Source organism: Gymnoscopelus microlampas, assembly GCF_963454915.1.
Source record: "Gymnoscopelus microlampas genome assembly, chromosome: 2".
Taxonomy (NCBI): Eukaryota; Metazoa; Chordata; class Actinopteri; order Myctophiformes; family Myctophidae; genus Gymnoscopelus; species Gymnoscopelus microlampas.
The window spans coordinates 14,244,945-14,269,674 of NC_139939.1; the positions used below are offsets into that span (position 1 = coordinate 14,244,945).

The 24,730-nt window shown below is 41.6% G+C and overlaps 1 protein-coding gene across 1 annotated transcript in view; it reads right to left on the reverse strand.

Moving 5' to 3' along the window:
* Positions 1 to 2,286: 2,286 nt before the first annotated feature.
* slc43a1b (solute carrier family 43 member 1b) overlaps positions 2,287 to 24,730 on the reverse strand; it is a 33,357-nt gene continuing 10,913 nt past the window's right edge. The window contains exons 3-15 of the mRNA XM_084042056.1: positions 24,036 to 24,231; positions 23,144 to 23,199; positions 21,952 to 22,028; positions 13,885 to 13,977; positions 12,844 to 12,977; positions 12,519 to 12,664; positions 11,817 to 11,963; positions 11,345 to 11,380; positions 10,352 to 10,484; positions 8,333 to 8,462; positions 7,610 to 7,683; positions 7,202 to 7,325; positions 2,287 to 7,049 (exon numbers count right to left, since the gene is read on the reverse strand). Coding sequence (XP_083898182.1) covers positions 6,849 to 7,049; positions 7,202 to 7,325; positions 7,610 to 7,683; positions 8,333 to 8,462; positions 10,352 to 10,484; positions 11,345 to 11,380; positions 11,817 to 11,963; positions 12,519 to 12,664; positions 12,844 to 12,977; positions 13,885 to 13,977; positions 21,952 to 22,028; positions 23,144 to 23,199; positions 24,036 to 24,231 — 1,547 coding nt within the window. The 3' untranslated portion in view covers positions 2,287 to 6,848. The remainder of the gene's footprint in view (positions 7,050 to 7,201; positions 7,326 to 7,609; positions 7,684 to 8,332; positions 8,463 to 10,351; positions 10,485 to 11,344; positions 11,381 to 11,816; positions 11,964 to 12,518; positions 12,665 to 12,843; positions 12,978 to 13,884; positions 13,978 to 21,951; positions 22,029 to 23,143; positions 23,200 to 24,035; positions 24,232 to 24,730) is intronic.

The window sequence follows — 24,730 nt, forward strand, 5'->3', positions numbered from 1 at the left end:
CCACCAGGAAACCTGTAACTCTCAGCCTACAGCATAGCTCAACTGGTAGAGCGTCTGTCCAATAACATGACTTGACTTGAGTGGGTTCGATTCCCACTCGAGTCAAGTGTCCCCGGTATCTTGGGGCAACGGATAAATTGACTGATATCCTTAATGATGCTTCCCTTTGCAGACTAACTTCTAGAAAACAACTTAAAACCACCAGGAAACCTTTAACTCTCAGCCAACAGCATAGCTCGACTGGTAGAGCGTCTGTCCAATAACATGACTTGACTTGACTTGAGTGGGTTCGATTCCCACTCGAGTCAAGTGTCCCAGGTAACTTGGGGCAACGGATAAATTGACTGATAACCCCAGGAACCCCCTACTCCTACTCCTCCCCCTACTCTGGGCCCTACTCCTACTTCTCCCCCTACTCTGGGCCCTACTCCTACTCCTCCCCCTACTCTGGGCCCTACTCCTACCCCTACTCTGGGCCCTACTCCTCCCCCTATTCCTACTCCTCCCCCTACTCTGGGCCCTTCTGGGACCTACTCCTGCTCCTCCCCCTACTCCCCGACTATATTCCCTCTTTACTCTACTCACTACTCTACTCCGCCTACTCTACACACCCTCTATCTATCTCAGTAACTGAGACCGAATTGGCCAGATTCGGTTTCAGTTACTAAGGTGGTGACTGGATTTGAACCAGGACACTCCTACAAGTTATTCTACGGATATCAGTCAATTTATCCGTTGCCCCAAGTTACCGGGGACACTTGACTCGAGTGGGAATCGAACCCACTCAAGTCAAGTCAAGTCACGTTATTGGACAGACGCTCTACCAGTTGAGCTATGCTGTTGGCTGAGAGTTACAGGTTTCCTGGTGGTTTTAAATTGCTTTTCTAGAAGTTATTCTGCAAAGGGAAGCATCACAAAGGATATCAGTCAATTTATCCGTTGCCCCAAGTTACCGGGGACACATGCCTCGGAGTGGGAATCGAACCCACTCAAGGAAAGAATCATAGGAAAGACATCAATGGGATTTGAACTCATGGCCTCTGGATCATGAATACTGCGTCTCAACCCATTAAGCTAACAGTTGGATGACAAATATATATATATATATATATATATAAAATATCAGGCTCATGATAACGTCTGCAAATGGTTTACATACTCTTTACGAATGTCTTACGCATCATTTGTTTAACATGAATGATAATTCTAGTAATTGTTTGGTGTCTGCATTCATGAAAGCCAGGTAGTTTGCAACAGGTAAGGAGAAAGTCCACATTAACAGACAGTCATAAATGATGAACTGTCTTCACTTTACTGTAGGGCACATAATAACATGTACAAAGGATTTATAGATATTTTAGGAATGTTTTACAAAGCATGTTAAACATGAACAAACACATTAACAGACAGTTGTAAATGATGAACTGTCTTCACTTTACTATAGGGCACATAATAACATGTACTAAGGATTTATAGATACTTTAGGAATGTTTAACAAAGCATATGTTAAACATGAACAAGCTACCAATAGCTTGTATATATTATGTAACATCAGTTACAAATGATTTAATAATCATTTACAGATGTATTATACATGGCTTATTCAGGAATAGTTACTAATACCTTTATAGATGATTTGTAACCGTAGTTATAAAGGTTTTAGTAATCATTTACGAATGTCAATAAACAGGTTGTTAATGATTTGTTAATAGTCTACAAACTGCTTATAAACGTTTATAAATGCTTTAGAATGGGTCGTTACAAATGATTTAATAATCTTTTACAGATGTATATAAATGGCTTATTCATGAATAGTTCACTACTTATTAATACTTTACAAATGATTTGTAACTGTAGTTATAAAGGTTTTAGTAATCATTTACAAATGTCAACAAACAGGTTTTTAATGATTTGTTAACAGTCTACAAACTACTTATAAACGTTTATAAATGCTTTATAACGGGTCATTATTGTAAAGTGCTACCAAAAAGTCACTACAAAGTACTACCAATCAACTCTAAATTGCCTGAAACGTACTCCTAACAGGTTTTTGGGGGGACGATTTTGGCCTCCACACTTAGTGATTTTTTCGGATTTAACTTTCGTTTCGGTAGTGACAAACTTTCGTTTCGGTAGTGAGGACCCCCAGACCCCCCACTAGCCACGCCCCCAACCAATCTCCTGGATTCTGACAGTCCAATGTTGGCAGCCCTGGTGTTTGTGTGTGTGTGTGTGTGTGTGTGTGTGTGTGTGTGTGTGTGTGTGTCAGACATTTTTTATAATATTTAAAAAAAATCTGTAATATATTATCAAACATCTGACAACAATATGAACTATAGTGTTAACAGAGTGACAATGACATATCACATGAGTCATTGTGAAACAATTATGATTCATGGTCACACACTATTTCAGTAATATAATTAATTTTATTATATCTTATTGTATTTATTTCATTTTATTTGAATGCAAGGTCATTAAAATGAGTCCATATTCAAACACATGTGTTGAATTAACTGTGGAAAAACTTGAAGAACAAGGCAATGGATTAAGTAAGCTTGGCTGTTAGCCTGCTCCTGACCAGGCTAACTTCACAGCTAAATTGCCATGGTAACTAAGGTAGCTTGCTTCAATTCTCTTTCGTGGAATCGGATAAGGCTAAACTTAGCCAGGGTGAACTGGCTAAACTAATCTTCAAGATAATTCAGCTTTCGTGGAACCGATTCAGCCCTAATCCTGGCTAAATTAAGCCAGGATAGGTGGTAAAGCCAGGCTTTAGCTCTATTTCACCTTTTGAGGAACAGGCCCCAGGTCACCAGAGACAAAGATTTTGGCTGTGTATGTTTCTGCAAACCATGGATACGTTGAATGTTGACGTTTGAAAATGATAAAAACCATCCATTTCTAAATAGATTATAAGTGATGCCCAACCTATTGGTACAGTATGCATCTCAGACTGTGCTTAGTTGACACCACTCGGCACGTTGCTTGCTTATTGGTTATGTCTCGATTGAGTGCACCTCACAGGGTTCAAGTCCACTTCGGTTGACGTGCTTTGTTGTTCAGAAGCGTGCACTGCTCTGTTCTGCTATGTCCGGATGAAACATCTGTTTTTTTATTGAGTTCCAGGATAATCCACCGTAGTGGGAAGAATGGGTTTGGCAAGGTGTTTCAACAGATCTGGAAGCTCATGAAGAGAAGCCTGGTTCCTGACATGATGCTTTAGAAAAGAGGTGGAACACCTTGCGATAATCAAAAATACCACAGAAATACCAGCTTTAAAATGTCTCTCGATTTGTGATCCTTTTCATGCTCTCTGTAACAGAGACTGATAGGGACCTGAAATTGCTAGGTAGGTACTAGCTAATGTTTCGAAAGCATTTATTTCATACAACACATAATAACATTTTGCATCATTCTTTTCATGCATACAATTTGTTTTCCCAAAAAAAGAGGGAGACAAAAAGGTCAGATTTTTTGTTTCAGACTAGGCTGTGCCTGCACAGAATGTCAGAAAACCCATAGTAAATGTGTCACAGTAATCTGTAATTTACAGCAGCTTACTTGATGTGGATCATTATTCACAGGCAGCACTTAGATCAAACTACTTCTTTTGGACAGTTATCACTCAACCTGGAGAGAAGACAGCACTTCTAAAGTCAGTCAATGACTTCCTCAAAACGTGACACACCAAAGCTTAGACAGAGAGTTGTATGGTGGGTTAAAAATACGTATTTCTGTTGGTGTTCTAATCTTAATGTCTGCACTAAATGGAACAGTCTGTTTTTTACATGTGTGGATAAACTGGTTCTCAGCAACTTTGAATGACCCTGAATGATGACGTCACATCAAAGCATTTCATCAAGTGCAGCAAAAAAGAACCACCGCCAACATAAAAGAAAAACATACTACTGTACATTTACAAAACAAGATATTACAGAGTAACAATACAAAGGCCGGCTGCGTACTACAATACAACAATAACAACTAACCTATAGCACAAAGGCTAAACTAGATGCTGTTTACGAGCAGAATAAAAAAATAAAAGAGAAATTTAATTCAGCCTGCGTTTGACGATCAAGGCGAGAGACTTCAGGTAAATCAAAGAAATAAATATAATAGAAGGCATCATATACATCTGACATCAAAGAAATGAATGTAAATACACATGAGGTATACAGTGAGATCAATTCAGTTGGCATTTGATACTCAAGTACTCCATGTTATTGATCAATAGTTGACATTTTGTCTTCTGGCTCTTTCTGACAACAAAGGGTAACCCAGAACCATCCGCTAAAATAGCTGATCTACAAGCTCACACATGGTGAGCTTGTAGATCGGCTATTTTCACTATTTTAGAAACAAAGTGAAATTATAAGTTAGAATTTGGTTCTGAGAACCTTATCTGAAACACAGCCATAACGTATGGAACAAATCCAGAACACTTCTGTAGTCGAAAAGAGCCATCCATTTGACGATTTTAAGCATTTCAGAGGTCTGAATGCCAGTAAAATCAGAGGGTTAAAGAACAGATAGATGTATAGAGTAAAGCAAAATAATAAAATGAGTTGTCAAGTCAACTTTTGATAGAACTTGATCCAACACTATTGACTTTTGGTCACAGAAACTGGTTAAGAATGGCTTATCTCATTTAGAATTCATGGCCAGAAACTGTGCATTGGAGGGCAATAAATAGGGGAAGCATTCAAGTGATTGTCAGTCAGGTTACATTCAGGAGCTACATACTTGATTCTTTGGCACTACAGTAGCTTAAGCAGTAATGATGCACATAGTTTATGGATTCTATTGCAACAGAAAATGATGATCAACAGAATGAATGAATGAATGAATTAAGCATGAATGGCTCTAATTGTACTTCATGATAATACCTGCTTTGAAGAAGTCAGATGGACTCTTCAAAGCATTTTGTACTGGTGGTACAGGAATGGAACAACCCAAGAATAAGATAAGGAATCTCATTTCTTAAAAGGTTCTTTGAGAACAATTTTGTGCTTACTAATCTAGAGAGAAATACCACATTGGTGTTGTATGCCTCCGCCAGCCAGTTGCAGTTTACATCCATGTCTGGCCAGACTCATATAGTATGCTGTATATAGTGACGGATTTGAAGGAATTTAATGAATGGGCGTTGTGAGGTCACAGTGATATTGACCTTTGACCTGTTACTCACAAGTTAATCAGTTCATCCTTGAGTCCAAGTGGACATGTGTGCCAAATGTCATGACATTCCCATAAGGTTCCTGAGATATCGCATTCACTAATTTGGGACTAGCCTACATACGGATGCATGTACACATTCTAACTCGCTCCAGCGATTGGATAGTCCTTCTGGTTCCTTTTTCCAATTCGGAATTGGGAAAGACTGCTTTCAGCTTTGGTGCACCTGAGTCTTGGAACCTCTTGCAACAAGAGCTTAAATTGAATACCCTAGCATCTATTGGCCATTTTAGGAATTTATATAATAACCGTGCATTACCTGTATGCAACTGTTTTAACTGATTGCTGTTAACATGCAACTGTGTTAACTGTATGTGTCAACTTTATTGTTTTTCTTGTTGTTCTTATCTTATTTATGTGTGTAATCTCGGCATCATTGTAAATGAGGGTCTCCCTCAATGATCTCTCAGAAAATCTTAAATATAGGTTACATGAAATGAAAAATGAAAACATATAGACCGATGGACGGACGGACGGACGGACGGACAGATGGACAATGACTGGCCATCGGCAGAGACATAAAAACATGTATTGTAAGGTCACAGTGACTTGACCTTTTCCAATGTTTTTCTTACAGTTCATCCTTGAATCCAAGTGGACGTTTGTGCCAAATGTCATGAAATTCCTGAGATATCACGTTCACAAGGAAGGACGGACGGACAGACATATATACTGTACACTGGGGGCAAAAGTCAGTAGTTAGACTGACTATATTACTATCCTATCCTACTACTATAATTGACAAAGCTCCGAAGTTCGTCCGGGATTCGCAAGCACAGGATCACTCCACATGCCTCCAAGACCTGTCACAGACTGTTGATCAGAGCTTGATTGATTTTCTGATTTGCCTATCAGACCCTCATCCTGATCTGGCAGGTTGCCATAGCAACCAGATACAGGAAGTTTGACCTCTTTTGACCTCAAGAAAGGCTTTCTATTTGACAGCAGGTGGGTCGTGAGGTTGGCCGCGAAGCGGCCCAAACCTCTAGTTTCTATTATTATTAGTTATATTACATAGCTGAAAGAACATTTTGATAAATGAGATCCTTATCATACTCTGTATTCCTTGACCGATGGTACTGTACCAGTACAGCATGGGGTATACAGTAAAGATTGACCCATAAGGGTCCATTTGGTTCCATGTGCACATTCTCTAAGGATTGTAACATGGGATGGGGGTATACAGTATAGCTGAACTGTTATTTCATATCAGGTACTGTTTCAAAAAATTATACTATTTTCATATTGCTTCTTGTGCCAGCTTCTTGTCGTAGAACCTACTTAATTTAAAAATGTTAACGTTTTAAATAAAAGGTCCATTGTCCTTACCAGAATCCAACACATACCATAGTTCTAGGTAGTACCTAGCACATGAAACGTCAATCAACTGATTAGATCCGTGGTTCTTTACGTGGTGTCCAGGGATCCTCAGGGTTCCTTGAGGGGTTCTAAATGGACCCTTACAGGTCTGTAACTTGAGAGTGTACAAATGTCTCTATTTGGCTCCATTTGTACACTCTCAGAGTTATGGGCGTCCTTGAAATGAAAATGTTTGAGGACCACTCGATTAAACGATCCACAAACGATCAGGGAAGCAAACGTCAGTCATCTTAAGCGGCGTGGCCGTTTTGTGTGTATCCGTTCTTCACGTCGCTGTTCTCTGATTGGATGAAAGGACTCGTCTCTTGGGCTGATTGGAGGGCCAGTTTGTCTCGCGTTGCCTTTTGCTTTGACAAGTGTCTGCGGTGATAGAACAGGTAGCACGGCAACAGGAAGCCAGCCAATGAGAGGATGAGGAGGCCAAAGTTAATCTGTTGATTGGAGGAGAGAGAAGTTACCTACTGCAGACTGTTTTCTGTTGACATTGTGTCATAATAATATAACTGACATGCAATGATACCCCTTGACATTTTGAAATGGTGTGTGTGTGTGTGTGTGTGTGCGTGCGCAGCGTGCACCATACCCAGTAAGGGTCTCCTTTGAAGTGACCCAACATGAGCACGAAGAGCGGCTGTTGCAGCAGTGCAAACACTGCACTGACTGTGGACTGCAGGCCTGTCAACGTTCCAAAGTGGTTGGCTGGATACCTGCAGAGACAAGGTGGGTTTCTTAACTCAGTGCTTCTCAAAGTGAGGTCGGGGGGACCCCCAGGGGTCCTTGAGAGGGGTTAGGTAGGCTAATATACCATAGAAACAGTTTAAACATTTTAACCTGCGACGCACTGTGAGCTTGTAGATCTGCACTTTTTTTTTAATCTATAAGAAAAGCGAAATATGTGGAATGTTTTTAACCAAAATCCCTGGTCCCTGGCAAGAATCTTTTCAGATGTTGATTGAAAAGTGGGGAAACACAGGAGTTGTAGGTTACTTACACTGCAGCATATAGACCTCCAGCGCAGGAGTGGATGAACCCTCTAACAATGGTATGGAGCACATATGCCACCATCTTGACAGACAGAGAGAGAGAGACACAGAGAGAGAGAGAGAGAGAGAGAGAGAGAGAGAGAGAGAGAGAGAGAGAGAGAGAGAGAGAGAGAGAGATCAAGTAAGTTTGTACTGTAGACTATTTACAGTACTGCATATAGACATGCATTAACACCTACATTTTTACACACATGCGTGTATCTATAAATCGTTCAATTCATGATATTATTTATATTCCAATAAGATAGAAAGGTTTGCGCTCTAAACTCAAGGCTTAAGGCTAAAGAAAGGTGCGGTAGGCCAGCATTAAAGTATGTGTTTGTAATATGCCTTTATCGTGTTCATTTTCTTGCAGGCCCTCGGGCCTCAACAGTGGTTATGGGCTGATTGATGGCACTCTGTGCTTACTATCAGCTTCATCACCATTGGTTACCTCTAATAGGCCTACTGCCTACTTATAGCCAACATGGGCAACCTACATTCAGTGTTGATGATGGTCTGAGGACCAAAACGTCCACTCTCTACAGTATGTCACTTTCTTCACTTTTATTAAAATATTCTATATTTTTGCATCCAAAGAGCCTCAACGTTCGTCTGTCAGTGCGTGAGCTTTTCTATTATTCATATTCCTGCGCTTGTATTTTGTGTTGTTGTGTTTCTGTGTTTCCTACCTGTAAGGGCAGGTTGTCAATCAAGCTGATGACTCCAAAGGCGACCAGCAGCAGGTTGGTGAAGACGAACGCTCTGAGGGCGTTGGTCAGTTTCTGGATCTTCCGGTCTCTCTTTGGGGGACCTGAAGAGCTGAAGGGAACAAAGGTAAACACATGCAGAGGTTATGGGAGCTATGGGAACGACCCAATTCCAACACATTTTGCTAGTCTGGGATGGTCTGGGATTGGTTTTAAGGTAGTCAAAGGGGCATTGCCTTCAATGCCCCCAATACCCTCATACCTGAGTACTGCAAATACTTCTCCAAAGTGAGTAACACCCACAGCCACAGTTTGACAACAAGCTGGTACCACCCACCATAGAACAAACATGGGAAAATTGTCATTCTACTACTCTACCAACAAAATGTGGAATGACACCATCAATTAAAAAATCACACCCTGTGTGAAGGTAGCGGCGCCTTTGATACATTTTGTCATCGATATGTGTTTATAATGTGTTTATAGCCATGTGTCACGTGAAGCTTGACCAATCACTTTGTTGACGGGTCTGACCAATCAGAGCGTTGATGGGTCTGACCAATCAGAGCGTTGACGGGTCTGACCAATCAGAGCGTTGACGGGTCTGACCAATCAGAGCGTTGACGGTGAACACGGACAAAGTCAGGTATAGAGCAGGATCCGCTCTACAGTATACCTAAAGGTATATACCTAAAGGTATAGAGCGCTAAAAATCACACCCAGTGTGAAGTGGGCGGTGTGGTCATCACAGTGGTCATCACAGTGATGGAAGCTCACTTTAAAAAAAAGTTTTTTTTTTTTAAGTGCATAGTCCTATTTATATGTTATTAATTTCATCATGTGTCTCGCTAGCCAATCACAGTGCTGAATAGAGTCAGCCAATAGAGTCAGCCAATCACAGTACAGCTAGGGGTGTACTAATGTAGGGGTGTACTAATGTATGAGCCAATCACAGTACAGCGAAGGGTGTACTAATGAGGTGTCCCAACCCCACTTATAGGGCCGGCTACACCGCCCGAAAATGTGGATCACTGGCTTCTTTCAAAACAGGCCTGAAAATCCATCTATCAGGACACAACAAGGGGAGGTAAACTCATTTTCCCATAGAAAGGAGATGGCATTTACTGCCGACATTTCTTTCCTCCATTTTTCTCCTTTGTACATATAGTGTTTATATTTGTTGTTATTTCATTTGTACTCTCTCTGAGTTAGACCTGTAAGGGTCCATTTGTACTCTCTCTGAGTTAGACCTGTGAGGGTCCATTTGGTTCCTATCTATCAATAATTTAGCTGGGGACCCCCTGAAAGACCCCACTTTGAGAACCGCTACCTTATGGACAGTAGGAACACATATTGAGTCAAATGGTATCAGTGTGATGTGTTTCCTGCTCAACCAAAATCTGTCAAATCTCACAGAAAACAAAGAGATACTAATTAAATACGTAGATAAACAACAGGCAGCCTGAAGGTATGTATAGTTGATCCACAGCACCCTCTGGTGGATAGATGTGTGTTACATATACATAGTACACTATCTATCATATATATATATATATATATATATATATATATATATATATATATATATATATATATATATATATATATATATATATACACGCACGCACGCACACACTGTACATATTACACAAACTTACGTGGTAAGCGTACATTCTAGTTGAGATCAAGACCAGAGCCAGTCTGATAAAATCATTCCACTGATAAGATGTATTCTTAATTAATCACATTGATAAACCCTCCAATTAAATAGGGATTTCTGCAGACTGCGCTTCAGATAGAGACTAGACCTTTTTTTATATATACATTTTTTAACAAATTGAAAAAATATACATTAAGGGACACCACTAAATACATTTGATCTGTTCAGAACTTCCATTCCATGGCTGATTCCTCTGCTCATTGCACCTCTTCATCTGCTCACATCGACCCTTTGTCTCAACTAAATCCTATAATCAATAAATAAAGTCATAGATGCCATACCTGCTTTCTGGATGTGCGCTGGCTTTTTCATCCTCACACTCCTTAAGCCTCCAGTCCATGATGTAGCCAATCAGAGGACAGGTGAGCAGACACAGCAGCTGGAGCGTACCGAAGATGGATGAATAGAAACTGACTGGGGACAGAGACACATGCAATGGAGTTGGAGTCAACTTGTAAGACTAGAGCAATTGGAAATTACTTATCAACTACGTTTTTCTTTAATTGAACAATCGAGAAGCAAACCAACAAAAGAGGTGGGAATCAGCTTATTCTCAGCCTGGACACTGAGTTAAAGCTAATTCCCACTGTAAGCACTTTTAAAGGTAGTTAAATCATGGCTACTTGAGAGGGTATGAGCACACTTGTGTTGGAGGCAGCTCATGCTTTATCATTACAATAACAAGACCTAAAATAAATAAAGTATGAGCTGCCTCCAACACAAGTGTGCTCATGCTGCTACCCTCTCAAGTAGCCATGATCGTAAAATAAATAAAGAATGCATTTGTGTACACTTGCTCACTTGTGTTGAAGGCAGCTCATATTTTATTTATTTTCAGTATTTTGTTATGATAAATGTATTTTGTATTAAAAACGTGTTTTGTAATCTGATGTAATTTATGTGTACTCTGTGTTACTTATCAGTATTGTGTGTCAGTGTCAGTATTTTGTCGATTTGTGTAGGGACCACAGTGGAAATAAGTTGATGACTTTTATGTGTTTTTATCCTCAATTGTCTTTTTAACCTTCTGTTGTTGGCTGAAAGCAATTAAATAAATCAAATTATTAAAATAAAAAAATATCTATATTTGTCCCCCAAAACCATTTTCTTTTCCTCCCCTTTAAAAAAAATAGATAAAAGTCATTAGCTTGATTAACTGTTGCACCCCTAGTGTACAGTATGTGTCTGACTCTTCACCCTCTATAGCCTAACTGATACTAACCCAGTGCCATACAACTATATGGTATACATAACTACACCCCGGTCCAGCTCACCTTTCTCCTCGGCCTCCAACACCAGCTCCACAGATGCTGAAACAGAAAACACTTGTGAGTCACAGAGCTTAACCACTTAAACCCTCTATTCTTAGTAAAATAAACCGTCACTTTGACCGTTCCCCCCCCCCCCCCCCCCCCCCCCGTCTACACCAAATCTCTTCGCCAAAAATAGCTGATCTACAAGCTCACTGTGAGCTTGTTGTAGATCGGCTATTTTTGTGCTATAGTGAATGATGTGCTATAGTGAAAATAGCACATATATATCCCTAGCAGATCTACATAGCAGATCTGCTATATCCACCATATTAGATTTTTTTTTGGAAACATTCTTGAACATTTCTAAAATTCAATACAGCAATGCCTTGATATTAAAAAATATATACTTTTTACTTTTTAATACTTAAATATATTTTTCAAGCAAATACTCTAGTACTTTAAGTCAAGTACAAAGTTGATTTCAAGGTCTTACGATCTGGGTCGCCATGGGTGACCAGGAACTCCACCATCTTGTTCATGGCGCCCATGAAGAAGATGAGCCTCAGCTGGGTGATCGCCATGGTGACGAGGCTCCACAACAAGATGGGAGAACACACCGAGCGAAAGAGTGTCTGAGAGTCTGTGGAGAGAGAGAGAGAGAGAGGGAGAGAGAGAGAGAGAGAGAGAGAGAGAGAGAGAGAGAGAGAGAGAGTGTGTCAGAGTGAGAGAGAGAGAGTGTGTCAGAGTGAGCAATGGGTAAACGCTACACAAGCATCCATTTTGATTGGTACCTGATGTTTTTCTTGTGGATCATACACAAATCCAATCCAAATGATATTTATATATATTTATGAATTAATTATCTCAAGAGTTAAATTAACAATTAATGTGTTTTTTTGCTTTCCAAAATAAATCAAAATCAAATAAAAAAACAATGTCTCTGATATGGTTCCACTGTTCACAAAGCACTTTGTATCAAGTACCACTTAGTTCTGCTGTATAATGATGGTTACCCTGGTGTATCAAGTACTACTTAGTTCTGCTATGGTTACCCTGGTGAAGGTGTATGAAGTACTACTTAGTTCTGCTGTATAATGATGATGGTTACCCTGGTGATGGTGTATCAAGTACTACTTAGTTACCCTGGTGAAGGTGTATTAAGTACTACTTAGTTCTACTGTATAATGATGGTTACCCTGGGGTCCAGTGGAGGAGGCGGGCTGCTTGGACTCAAGCTGTGTGGCTCCTCCCACAGGGTCGTCCGTGACACTGACGTGGGCGTACAACTTGTCTCCGGTCACACGATCATCCACCACAACATCACTCTTCTTTACCTCTTTACTGCCCAGTGAGAGGGAGGGAGAGAGAGAGAGAGACAGAGTCATTCCTGCATCCGCTTTTTAAAATGAAGCCAATAAGGAAGTGCCGAATTCCCTGCAGTTCTCATTAATGGCCTAGCAGGTGTCGCTATTCCCGTACAATCAAAATTGAGATGTGCGCATGACAATAAACACACTGACTGGTATCTGATGTCCTCTGGCTCCGGGAATGACTCTGCTGGCCAGTTGAGCAAGCAGTTGAGGAACACCATGCACGCACCCCCTGTCCACACCCACATGATGACACGGAATGACACGCCCAGGTCATAGATCATCTAGAGAGAGAGAGAGAGAGAGAAAGAGAGAGAGAGGAGGAAAATTCTCAGTGTTCCTTTTTTATTTTTTTTCATGATTTTGTAACCCATTTTTTCACCCAGTGCCAATTGCCTATGTAATCCTGGGTGCTGCTCTCCATCTGCCAGCCTAGGGAGAGCCCAGAACTGAGCTCATGCCAGGGGCGCCGGAATGGAATATGACGTGGGGGGACACATCAGGGACACATGCAAGTGCGCGATGTTGACCGTGCAAATTTTCAACAAATTTTCGGGTTGTTTCGGGTGGGTTTGTTGATTTTGGGGGGGGGGAAATTCGGTTATTTCGGTTAATTCAGTTCGCCTCGCGCTCGCAGTGGTCGCGAGGTGCGGGGGACTGGACTGATTTTATCATTTATTTAAAAAAATATATATATATATATATATTTATATATATTTTTTTAATATATATTTTTTTGGCTGAACTGAATAGTGGGGGGACACAGTGTCCTTTAATTAAACAGGCGCCGGCGCCACTGGCTCATGCCTCCTTCAATGCATGAGGAGTTACAAAGCCGTTGCTTATCACCTGACAAAGGGGAGTTTCCCCGGTTGGGCATAGTGCGTGGAAGGAATTCCAACAAGTTCCTTTCCCCTCCACCTGGCTGACCAGGGGGAGGCAGTATAGAGACCAGGATTACTGCATGTTTTTGTGAGGGTACTACCTACCCTAGGGGACACGGGGAGAACATGCAAACTCCACACAGAAAGGCCCTTTCGCCAACCCCACCTAGGGTATGGGCACTGATGACACGGAGACAGCGCCACCGTGCCCCTCTCAGTGTTCATCTACCAATTTGTAACTCTGACTCTGAATGTAAAAAAATGAGAGTTAAATGAATACACAGGCTTTTACTGTGTGAGCGAGTACCTTGACACCAGGGAAGGTGACTGCTGAAGATGCGTAGGAGCCGATCATCAGGGACAGTATGGTGGAGCGGACATTCCCAAACATGGTACACAGCTACACCCAGAGAGAGAGAGAGAGAGAGAGAGAGAGAGAGAGAGAGAGAGAGAGACATCATGTTACAGAGCTACACATAGACACATGTTACACAGCTACACCTAGTACAGATCGAGAAGCATGTTACATATTAGGTACATGGAGAGAGAGATAGACAGAGTCATAGAGAGATGACTTCATCAATACAGCAAATTACACAGTGCTGCTCAATGTGCTTCACAAAAACATAACTGAGAACTGCTAGTCAAACCTGGTCCATTTATAGCAACACTGTGTTCCTTTGGCACGTGAAAAGGCCTGTGTAGAAGGCTCTGGTGCAACATAGCTTCCTTCCCAATGAATGTTTGGTCTAGACATGCGACACAGTGTCAGCATCGACATTTATCAAACAGTAAAATCTACAAACGATGGCATCTTTGAGAGACTATACCGTCAGCCACACAGTAAAATGCTCAGAGATCATTTAACTCCAAAAATGAACATTTGGTCAAATGTTCAGGGCTCTTTTGTACACTGTCAGAGTATCGGTAAATTAACACTTTAAAAGAATAATAAATTAACAAATGTACTACACAGTGCCACTAGTGTATACTATATATCAATAAAGCTAGCAACCTAGTAAATGCATGAACATACATTTTTTTCTCTGTACATAGCAGTAGCATCAACATACAGTCACATTGGTTTATTTTTGGGCAACATAAACAACCGAGGGAGCTGCTGTGAAAGGCAGGGAGTCGGGTGCACTTTGAGCACCAAACCACCAAGTGTCAGTATTGATTCTCCAAGACGTGTGACTGCTGAGCTACTGTCACAGGCCCATTTGCGCAAGCACACACGTGCACACATTCTGATCTCAGCTGTGACACATAGCAGCAGAGACACACGCTGGCCTCATGGTGGACACAAACTATATTCAGAGGTGCTGAGTCAGCATTATGATGTCATATAACAACATGCTTTATGTTGACATATATATTTGCTGTCATTTGAGTCTGACTGTATCTACATTTTTTCGCTCTGTTGGCTCTCTCTGTCTCTGTGTCCTTGTGTTTCTCTGTCTCTTTCCACACACACGCACACGCACGCACACACGCACGCACACACGCACGCCACGCAGGCCACGCACGCACGCACGCACACAGCCTTGCGTCAGCCTCGTCACAGGTGTCCTTGGCACAAAGGTAGGGTTGCAAGGGTTATGTGGGTAAATGAGGAAAGAGGATGTCATGCGTCAATGGCTGAGCCACTAGAATGACCCCCCAACAGCTGTCAACAAAGTCTGTAGCGCATCGCTGTACAGATCTGACCTTAGCTTGGCTGTCTACACAGGAAGGAGTGTGGTTTATAGAATATAGAATATAGAATATACGACTATTACATTCCTTTCTTTTCCCAGGTAAAGACATCTATGTATGGAAGCCACTGAATGAGGTTAGAAACAGGTACTTTTTACACAGTAAAATCATCAGTGTTAACTTAACTCTTGAGTGTGTAAAAATGGCACTTAAGGGTCCATTTGGTCCCGCTTGTACACGATCAGAGTTAAATTAACACTGTGATGTGTTCAAAAGTTGCAAGAAACATGGGAATAGGGTTCCTAGACAGATCAACCCGTTTGTCCAAATTTAAATAATTCAAATCAGAAATAAAGAACACTCTAATTTCAAATTTGAAAACATGCTAATTCATTTATACAGTACCTCAAGTTACCATGTGGATCTAACAAGCAGTTTGGTGTCACAATGCGGTGGGATTTTGGACAAAAATAGCCAATCTTCAAGCTAACAACGCGGCACACGCATTGTGAGCTTGTAGATCGGCTATTTTTGGCCCGCGACATGTCTCGCAACCAAGTATAACTCAGACTTGAGGGGTTAAATTTCTAAGATCCTCCTTTGGGGGTCTTCCTGATGAAGACTCTATCTGGGAGGATGAACAGAGGTCCTCCCGTTTTAAACTATCTATCTATAGAACACCGCCATACATGTACTATATATGATGGCTGACGGCTCTTTGACTGCTGATGCTCTGAAATTGTAATTGACCACGCTTTGGGGTTCAGACCATGACCAACCTTAAGCATCCCATCTGCTAGCTTACAGCGGTGGTTCCTAAACCGTGAGACAAGTCCAGGTCTGCCGTGGGATTTTGTGACAACCACACATTATTATTGCAATAGCCTACACAGCTATAATACAAAAAGTTGTGATTTTGGGGGGAATTCTATTTGCTATACCAAACTTTCAAACATTGACATTTTTTGTTTTGATTGTGATACAGATAAATAGGATACTACATTGATCCAAGCCGGAACACCATTAATTGATCATTTAAATAAATGTGCTCTGAGATTTTCAAGTGGGCCTCCCCTGATCCAGAAAAGGTTGGGAACCTACAGTAGCTGACTAGAGAATTCCCAACAATGAGAACAAAAAATGCCAAGGCTGGATAATGATCCGAAGCCGTGTAAGGTAACTATGGTACAGTTCTGTGAATACAGACCCCAGATGACCTCTCTCTGTTTGTAGCCTGGCATGGCTTCCAGGCTACTCTGTTTGTTTGTCTGTCCGTCTGCCCACTTGTACTTCCTACAAATCCTCACATGTCTGTTGGCTGACGTGATGTTTGTGTTCCTGTCCTGTTTATCTGCACAACCTTCAAGCACAGATAGTATTGCGCTCTCTCTCTCTCTCTCTCTCTCTCTCTCTCTCTCTCTCTCTCTCTCTCCCTCGCTCTCTCTCTCTCTCTCTCGCTCTCTCTCTCTCTCTCTCTCTCTCTCTCTCTCTCTCCCTCTCTCTCTCTCTCTCTTTCCAATAAGTCATGAGGCTCCAGTTAGCCAACCATCATCTGTTTTTCCACTCTCATATCTCAGTCCTCTGTTCTTTGTGTGTTTACTTTATTTGTTCTTTTGACTATTTGTCAGCAGATTTCCAGGACGACAGCCGCACAGGATGACATGACACTTTCAGGAATAGTGACTGACGGTCCAGGTTTACTGGATTAAATGTAGGCCTCAAATGAGTTGAGGTCAAAGGTCGCAAGAAAGGTAAAAAATAATTTGTCATAACATTGGCATACAGGAGCACGATTTATTTCAAACTAAAAACAAGATGATACGTTTTCTATGTCTCCATTGACGATCGTAGGGTTACGGTTTTGGGGGTTTAGGTCATCTGACAAAATTGCATATTTGCCACTCATAAATAGTTAAAGATAGAGGCATCTGTACTATTATGGACAAATAGTAAGTTACATTATGGTCTTTCTTTTGTCAAAGGAGACCTTTAACATTGAGCAATCGTGATAGGTCAAACTCAAAGTCACCGGGCCTTCCAAAGGGGATGTTTGTTCTGTTTAATTTAAAGGGCCAGGTTTTGTTTTGATGGTCACCACTAGTCCTTTCCACAAGTTGCTATCATTATACCAGACCTGTTGAAAGAGAGTAACGGGGGCACAGTGGCGAAGTCGGTAGCGCTGTTGCCTCACAGCTAGAGGGTCCTGTCAGGTGATAAGAAGCGGCTTGCTAGCTCCTCATGCATTGGAGGAGGTATGAGCTAAGTTCTGGGCTCTCCCTAGGCTGGCTTAGGGAGAGTAGCGCCCAGGATTACATAGGCAATTGGCACTGGGTGAAAAAATGGGTTACAAAATCGAGGGATTTAAAAAAAAGAAAGGAAAAAAAAGAGTTTTTTTAATTTTTTTATCTCACTGTGACGTGATCATCATCAACACCCATTATGAGGAACAACAGAAAAGTGTTTGGAACTATTGATTGGTCCATTGGCAATTGTTACCTACACATTCTTCTTCTTCTTGTTATCTCTGACCACACCTGAATAAATATACCGTATATACAGTATGTACAGTTCATTCATTCAGTCATTGTTGAGAGTGTACCTCCAACGGTTACAATGTGTCAGGTAAGGTTAATGGAGTGGAAGTTGAAATGTTACACAAAGCCTTTATCAAAGTGATAAGAACACACACACACACACACACACACACACACACACACACACACACACACACACACACACACACACACACACACACACACACACACACACACACACACACACACACACACACACACACCTGCGTGCGTTCACTAGGACGGAAAAGAAACGTCAGCATGAGGTCGGCCCAAATGGCCATGTCAAGTCCAGGCCATGACATGTAATTCCAGGTCAGTACACAGTCAAAAATACATAATGTTATTTAACCCAGAAGAGGGTACACATGGAACCAGATGGAACCCTTCAGGTCTGTTGAAATTAACACTAAAACGAGAGAGTGGGAGGGGGAGAGAGATACAGACAGTAACAGGGGGTTGTTATAGTGTGTGTGTGTGTGTGTGTGTGTGTGTGTGTGTGTGTGTGTGTGTGTGTGTGTGTGTGTGTGTGTGTGTGTGTGTGTGTGTGTGTGTGTGTGTGTGTGTGTGTGTGTGTGTTTTAGATAGGGCTTAGGGAGGGGGAGGAGCCAGGGAAAGGCGTGCACACTGGCCGGGGTTTTGATTGGTCGGGAGGATCATGGCAGAATTTAGAACGAGTGGAACAGCATGTGCTGCTGTACGGCCAAAACACACACACACACACCCACACATGCACGCGTCGCACGCATATGCACACACGCACATGTATTAGTACTGTTGACAAACCCTTCAGTTGCATTACATGTACTGTAAGCACACATATGCAAAGTCACATTCTACAGATAGGAAGGTCGGGTCAATGAGGTATTTCTATGAAAGATGTAAAGATCCGATATCACAGAGACACATACAGCACTGTACATACTGTAAATATCGCTTCCTCCCAGTTAGCTGACTGTGTTTCCTAGAAAGTTATAATACTTAGTTATACATAGTTGTGCAACAGCGAAAATAGAAGATGTGCAACATGTCACAATCTTGTAGATCTGCTATTTTCGCTGTGCGACTAAGTATAAGTCAGGATGAATGCACATACCAAGGGTAAACCAAGGGTTCCCAATCCTTTCAGGCCGTGACCCCCCCCCCCCCCCCCCCCCCAATTTTCATATTTGAACTGGGGACCCCCCACCCTGACAAGAACTTGGAATTGTAGGAGTTGAGGCATTACATTTAGTTTGACTCGGTTCCACATATTGGGAAAATAGCCGAACTACAAGCTCACAGCTTGTAGATCTGCTATTTTCAATGTTTGCCTCTTTTTTATGTAATATTTTGACAATTTGGCCAATTTGGCATTAAAAAGGTCTTAAAGGGACTACACCATGAATTTTAACTTTTTCTTCTTTTTTGTGTGTTTTTGGTCTCCCCTACCTCTCCCCAAAAATACCCCAGTTTGAACACTCAGGCTTTCACAGCAAATCTGGGGTTTTCTGTAAATTGGTCTCAAAACAGGCCAAACTGATTTGCACCCTGACGTGACGTCAAGTCACGTTTCTGTGTGGAAAAAGTAAAAAAATATATATATTTGTTCTTTTTTTTTTTTACTTTTTCCACACAGAACCAGGAGATAACATGCATACACACTGGCTCAATAGCGCCCCGTGCCAAACAGGACAATGTGGTATTGCAGGTGAAAGGGCTTTATAAGCCAGAGAGAAGTTAGTTGGAATGAGTATATCTGAGGCTTGATTTAGGCTCAAACCTTTTGAAAAATGTTTGAGGGACTTAAACAATATGATATTAAATATTATTATTATTTTTTCATTCATGGCGTAGATCCTTTAAAAGTCCTTAGATTGTGAATTGTGCAGATACCCTGTATACACTACTTATACTGTATGTTGGTTTCTTTACTGTTGAGTGAGAAAACAAAGTTGCACATTAAGCTAATCATCTGGGGACCCCCCAAAATAATTTGGGGATTCCCCTGGGGGTCCCGACCCATAGTTTGGGAACCACTGATGACTGAATTTGGACCTCTTTAGCTCTCAATATTTCTCAATTCAGTCAGATAACTCACAAGTAGATGTGAACATCAAGAACATTTGATTTGTAAAATGTAAGTGTGAATATTATATTTGATCTTGGCGTTCAGGCTCTGCTATACATTACCAGGCACGGTTTAACCCCCGCACGGGCCCCTGGGCCGGCAATTTTTTAGCCCCCCCTCAAAAAAATGTTTAGGGGGGGGCTAGTGAAAGTTACAGGTATGGTGTGTAGGATATGAAATCCTTAATCATATTCCATCATATATGGAAGGGCCCCAGGAGCCCTTGGAGCCCAGGAGCCCTTGAAGGGCCCCGGGAGCCCTTGGAGCCCAGGAGCCCTTGAAGGGGCCCGGGAGCCCTTGTCAGGGCCTCAAACCCAGCGAGAATCACCGCTGTAAATACAGAGGAGGGGCCCACACATTTGATATTTGATTAACCTATACATTTCATTTTAGTAAATTGTCGATGGCCACGCGGCCCAGTTCCCCTGAAGGGCCCCTGAGAGCGATGGGTGCCTGGGCCACAGCCCCGGCGGCCCAATGGCTAATACAGCCCTGTACATTACTCCCTGCTCAGCACATCAGAAGACAACCATTTAAAGGGATATTTCACTTTCAAAACATTTTTGCGTCATTGTATCGTCTACTCAGGCTTTTCATGTTCAAAAAATATATAAAAAATCAATGAAAAAAGTAATACAAAATATCAGTCACCAGAACCAAGGACAGGTGTTTCCGATAAATCTAACATGGTTAAAATGGAGTTTGAAGTTACAATACAGTTTGTATAGGAAGGGGGCGTGTCGGATAAAATGAATATCAAATATCTAAATACTGAATCAAGCAACTTAAAAACTGTCCGGGGTGCTCCCAAAAGCCTGATAGACGATAAAATGACCCAAAATGTGTTTGAAAGTGAAATATCCCTATGAGAGATATACCGTACATCTATAACAACCAGGGGAAAACAACCCTTAGGGAAAGCTGAGCCTATACTGGTGGTACTGGGGTGGTGGTGGGAGCAAGAGGAAATAGAACAATCAGGCTTAAATAGCCCACCAGTTTGGTCAGCTGCTTAACACGTCTCATACAGCACATCGGCCACATAGTGCTGCACATGCGCGTAAACCTCTCGAATGTATCTGCCTGAACTAGCTCGCAGGCTACGCATCATTCCTCCTCCAGACACATTTCAAAGTATATAAAAAATACCCTGCTATGATTAATATCTTATTTAATATGGTTCCCCACATAAAAAGTTAAAAACAAAAGGCTGCAAGCACATCTACTCTCTCCCATGTTGAGAAAATCTATTAATATTAAAATGTAATTTCACAGGCCTACTGCCCCGCCCACCACAGCTGCGCAAAGCAAAGTGGTTTCATGTTTCAGCAAGTGGTTAATTATTTGCAAATTGGAACAGGATAGGTGATAGGTGATATAGGCAGCCTTCTCTGTAGAGGTACAGAGAAGCTCCCCCCACCTCCAGTGGAAGAATGTGAAAAGGATGCTCTGGTGCCAAGTTCTGTCAGGCAGAAACCTTGAATCTCCATATCTTCATTAAGTTCTTTTGTAAATAAATGCTACTACAGTGTCACACAAAAGTAGTACAAAACATCCGTCACATCACGGCGGGATGTGAGCTTGTACTGTAGATCTGCTATCTTTGCTATTTTTGAAACCATTATAAAGGGAAATTGGTTAAGTCTGTATTTATCCAATGAAAAGCTTTAGCAAGAACTTGTGACTAAACAATAATTCCATTGGAGCCAATGGAACACCGGTTCTTTTTTCCATTCCGTGAAAAGTAACAGTTTTTGGCATACAAGGTTTCCAACTGTCTAAGCGACAATATATAACAATCTGTACAGTATAGTCCAAGTCATTTCTCCAAGAAGAGTTACAGTACATGTACACGATACTGCAGAAGTAACCCTGTTTTTGAGAGGAGGGAAACTTGAATTAATCAAAGACACGTGTTCACATGAGTCATACACTGTACAGTATACGTTACATAATTCTGCATGTGTTTCTACTTGCGGATGATAAATCTTACCGTGAGTGACGTGAACACCAGGGAGATGCCTCCAAAACCACTGAAGGAAACACCCAGGAAGATGAGAGCGGACAACACTGCAGAGATGCAAGGGAAGCTCAGTAAGGAGGAGTCAATGAAAATAAAGAAGAACACATGTATAACGGTTGTTACAGAGCATCCTCTTGTCGACATTCATATTGAATTATGTTATACAGTAGTGTAAAGCAACTAAGTACATTTACTCAAGTACTGTACTTAAGTACACTTTTGAGGAATCTTTACTTTATTGGAGTATTTCCCATTTTCAATACTTTTACTTCTACTCCACTGCATCTCAGAGGCAAATATTGTACTTTTACTCTACTACATTTATTTGACAACTTTAGTTACTAGTTACTTTGTAGATTTAGATTATTATTACAAAACGTACAGTAACCACTTCAGCCCTATATACATTTCGGCCATTTGAAAATTGCCGATCTACAAGCTCACATGTCGCGATGCAACACATTGTGAGCTTGTAGATCTGCTATTTTCAAAAGATTTTTTATACATTTTGAACTTGTGAAATGGGACATTCTGCACAATGAGTACTTTTACTTTTGGTACTTTAAGTACATTTTGATTCCAATACTTTTGTACTTTTACTCAAGTAAATTTTGATTACCAGACTTTTACTTGCAACAGACTATTTCTACACTGCAGTATTTATACTTTTACTAAAGTAAAGAGTACTTTTTCCACCACTGATGTTATGCTTGTCACTCGCAGATTCCCAGTCACACAGAAGCACATTCTGTTGTGACTGGAATCTCTTTTATATCTTTTTTGTTTATCTACACAAGAAATTGCCGTTACGGGGGAGCGGCCTGTTGAAGCCTGGCTGTGTAGTTGGGTGATTGGTGCTTGAACATCTGATTGAGGGGTGCCTGTTAATCCTGTTAGCTGATTGATTAGAACATGGGGAGCATCTTGGGTGGATTGCTATTGTTGGTTGATTAGAAATAGAAGGGTGGAGTCTGCCGAGTACAATGGAAAAATAAGCTGCCATGGTGAGATTGACACTTTGGCACAAAATTACTTTGTGTTTGATTATTTTGTTGGATTTTCTTCAGTTGTACATTTTTGCAACATTATGTATCCCTTTGAAATTATGAATGAATCTCCTCTTTCTTGCAGTATACAAAGCTGAGAAGGCTTTGTGTCTTACCTTCAGGGTTATATGCTGCTGCCGCTATAACAGCACAGGACACTGCAAAGCAAGAGCTGAAACACACACACAGGCACACGCAAACGCGCGCGCACACACAGGCACACACACACGCACACGCACACGCACACACACACACACACACACACACACACACACACACACACACACACACACACACACACACACACACACACACACACACACACACACACACACACACACACGTGCACATTAGTTGAGCTCTGTTGATGGAGTATAACAATGCTGGTCAAAGTGGGGGCCAGGGAGGCCAATTAGAAAGGAGGAAAAAAAATAAGGGGAAAATTATAATTATAATTATAATAATAATGAATATTATGTATAACATTTTGTTGATATTGAATTTCAATTCATACAATTATTGTGCCAGTTTAATCACTTTCAACCTGGTGCCCCTAATTTGGCCGTGTCATTATTGTCAGTAAATAAATAAATAAATACAATTTTAAGTTTTCAAACACTTTTAGATGTGCTATTTTTCCTTTTTTCCTGTTTTCCAGTTTTTTAAATCCATTTCGCAATAGGGAGACAGATTTGAACCGGAAACACACAACACCTTCATAATGCGTTTCCGGCTCAAATCTTCTGCTGAGCCATTCAAATGAAGCTATGAGAAACTGACCCCGGAACAGGAAAGGTTTTATGCCCCCTTCTGGAAAAGGGAACTACAGTTATGCACAGAGCCCATTTAGGGGTCCTTGGCAAGGAAACGTTTGGGAACCCTTGATATAATACTGCTGAAAGAGAGTGTGTGTGTGTGTGTGTGTGTGTGTGTGTGTGTGTGTGTGTGTGTGTGCGTGCGTGCGTGCGTGCGTGCGTGCGTGCGTGCGTGTGTCTCCTCTCCTCTTACCTGCCGATGAGCCTGAGCATGCGTGGTCCGTACTTGTCCATCAGAATGCCCAGCGGCAGAGTGGCCGCGCTGATGATGAAGGAGCCAATGGTGAAGCCCAGATTGAGCATCTCGTCCTGCTCCACACAGCTCAACCAGATGCCAGTGTCCCATGACGTCAGGTTGCTCTCCACCGTATGGTTAGCGGTGTGATTTACTGGATGGGAACAGAGACAAGAAGGGAGCTCGGTGACATGGAACCACATGGACCCCGTAAGGGTCACCCCACATTGTGAAATTGCGTGTTTCATGTCATCATTTCGCGAAGTCAACATTTTCACCGAGAAATGCATAGATGGCATACATATGGTAGTTTTATAGCGTGGCTCTGACTAGACGGTGTAAAAAATCACGTCTCTTCAGTTCCCACAGACATGGAGTCACCAGCTGCTTCTCTTCATGTGACAGCGAGGCGTTTCAGCTGGAGAGCGTAACGCTTGGCAGACGTTCACGGTACAGTATGTCCTCCTCGTCCCCCCACGCCCGCTGAACCGTGTGTTTAGACTTCCAAACAGGAAAGTGAACAGAGCCTGAGTGCTACAGTAAATCACTATGTACAGTATGTAGGCCTACACAGAGCATATTGTGGTTCTAAAGCCTCAAACCCAACATGATGTCTGCATAATTGCCATCGTTTTGTTCAAGTTAGGAATGCC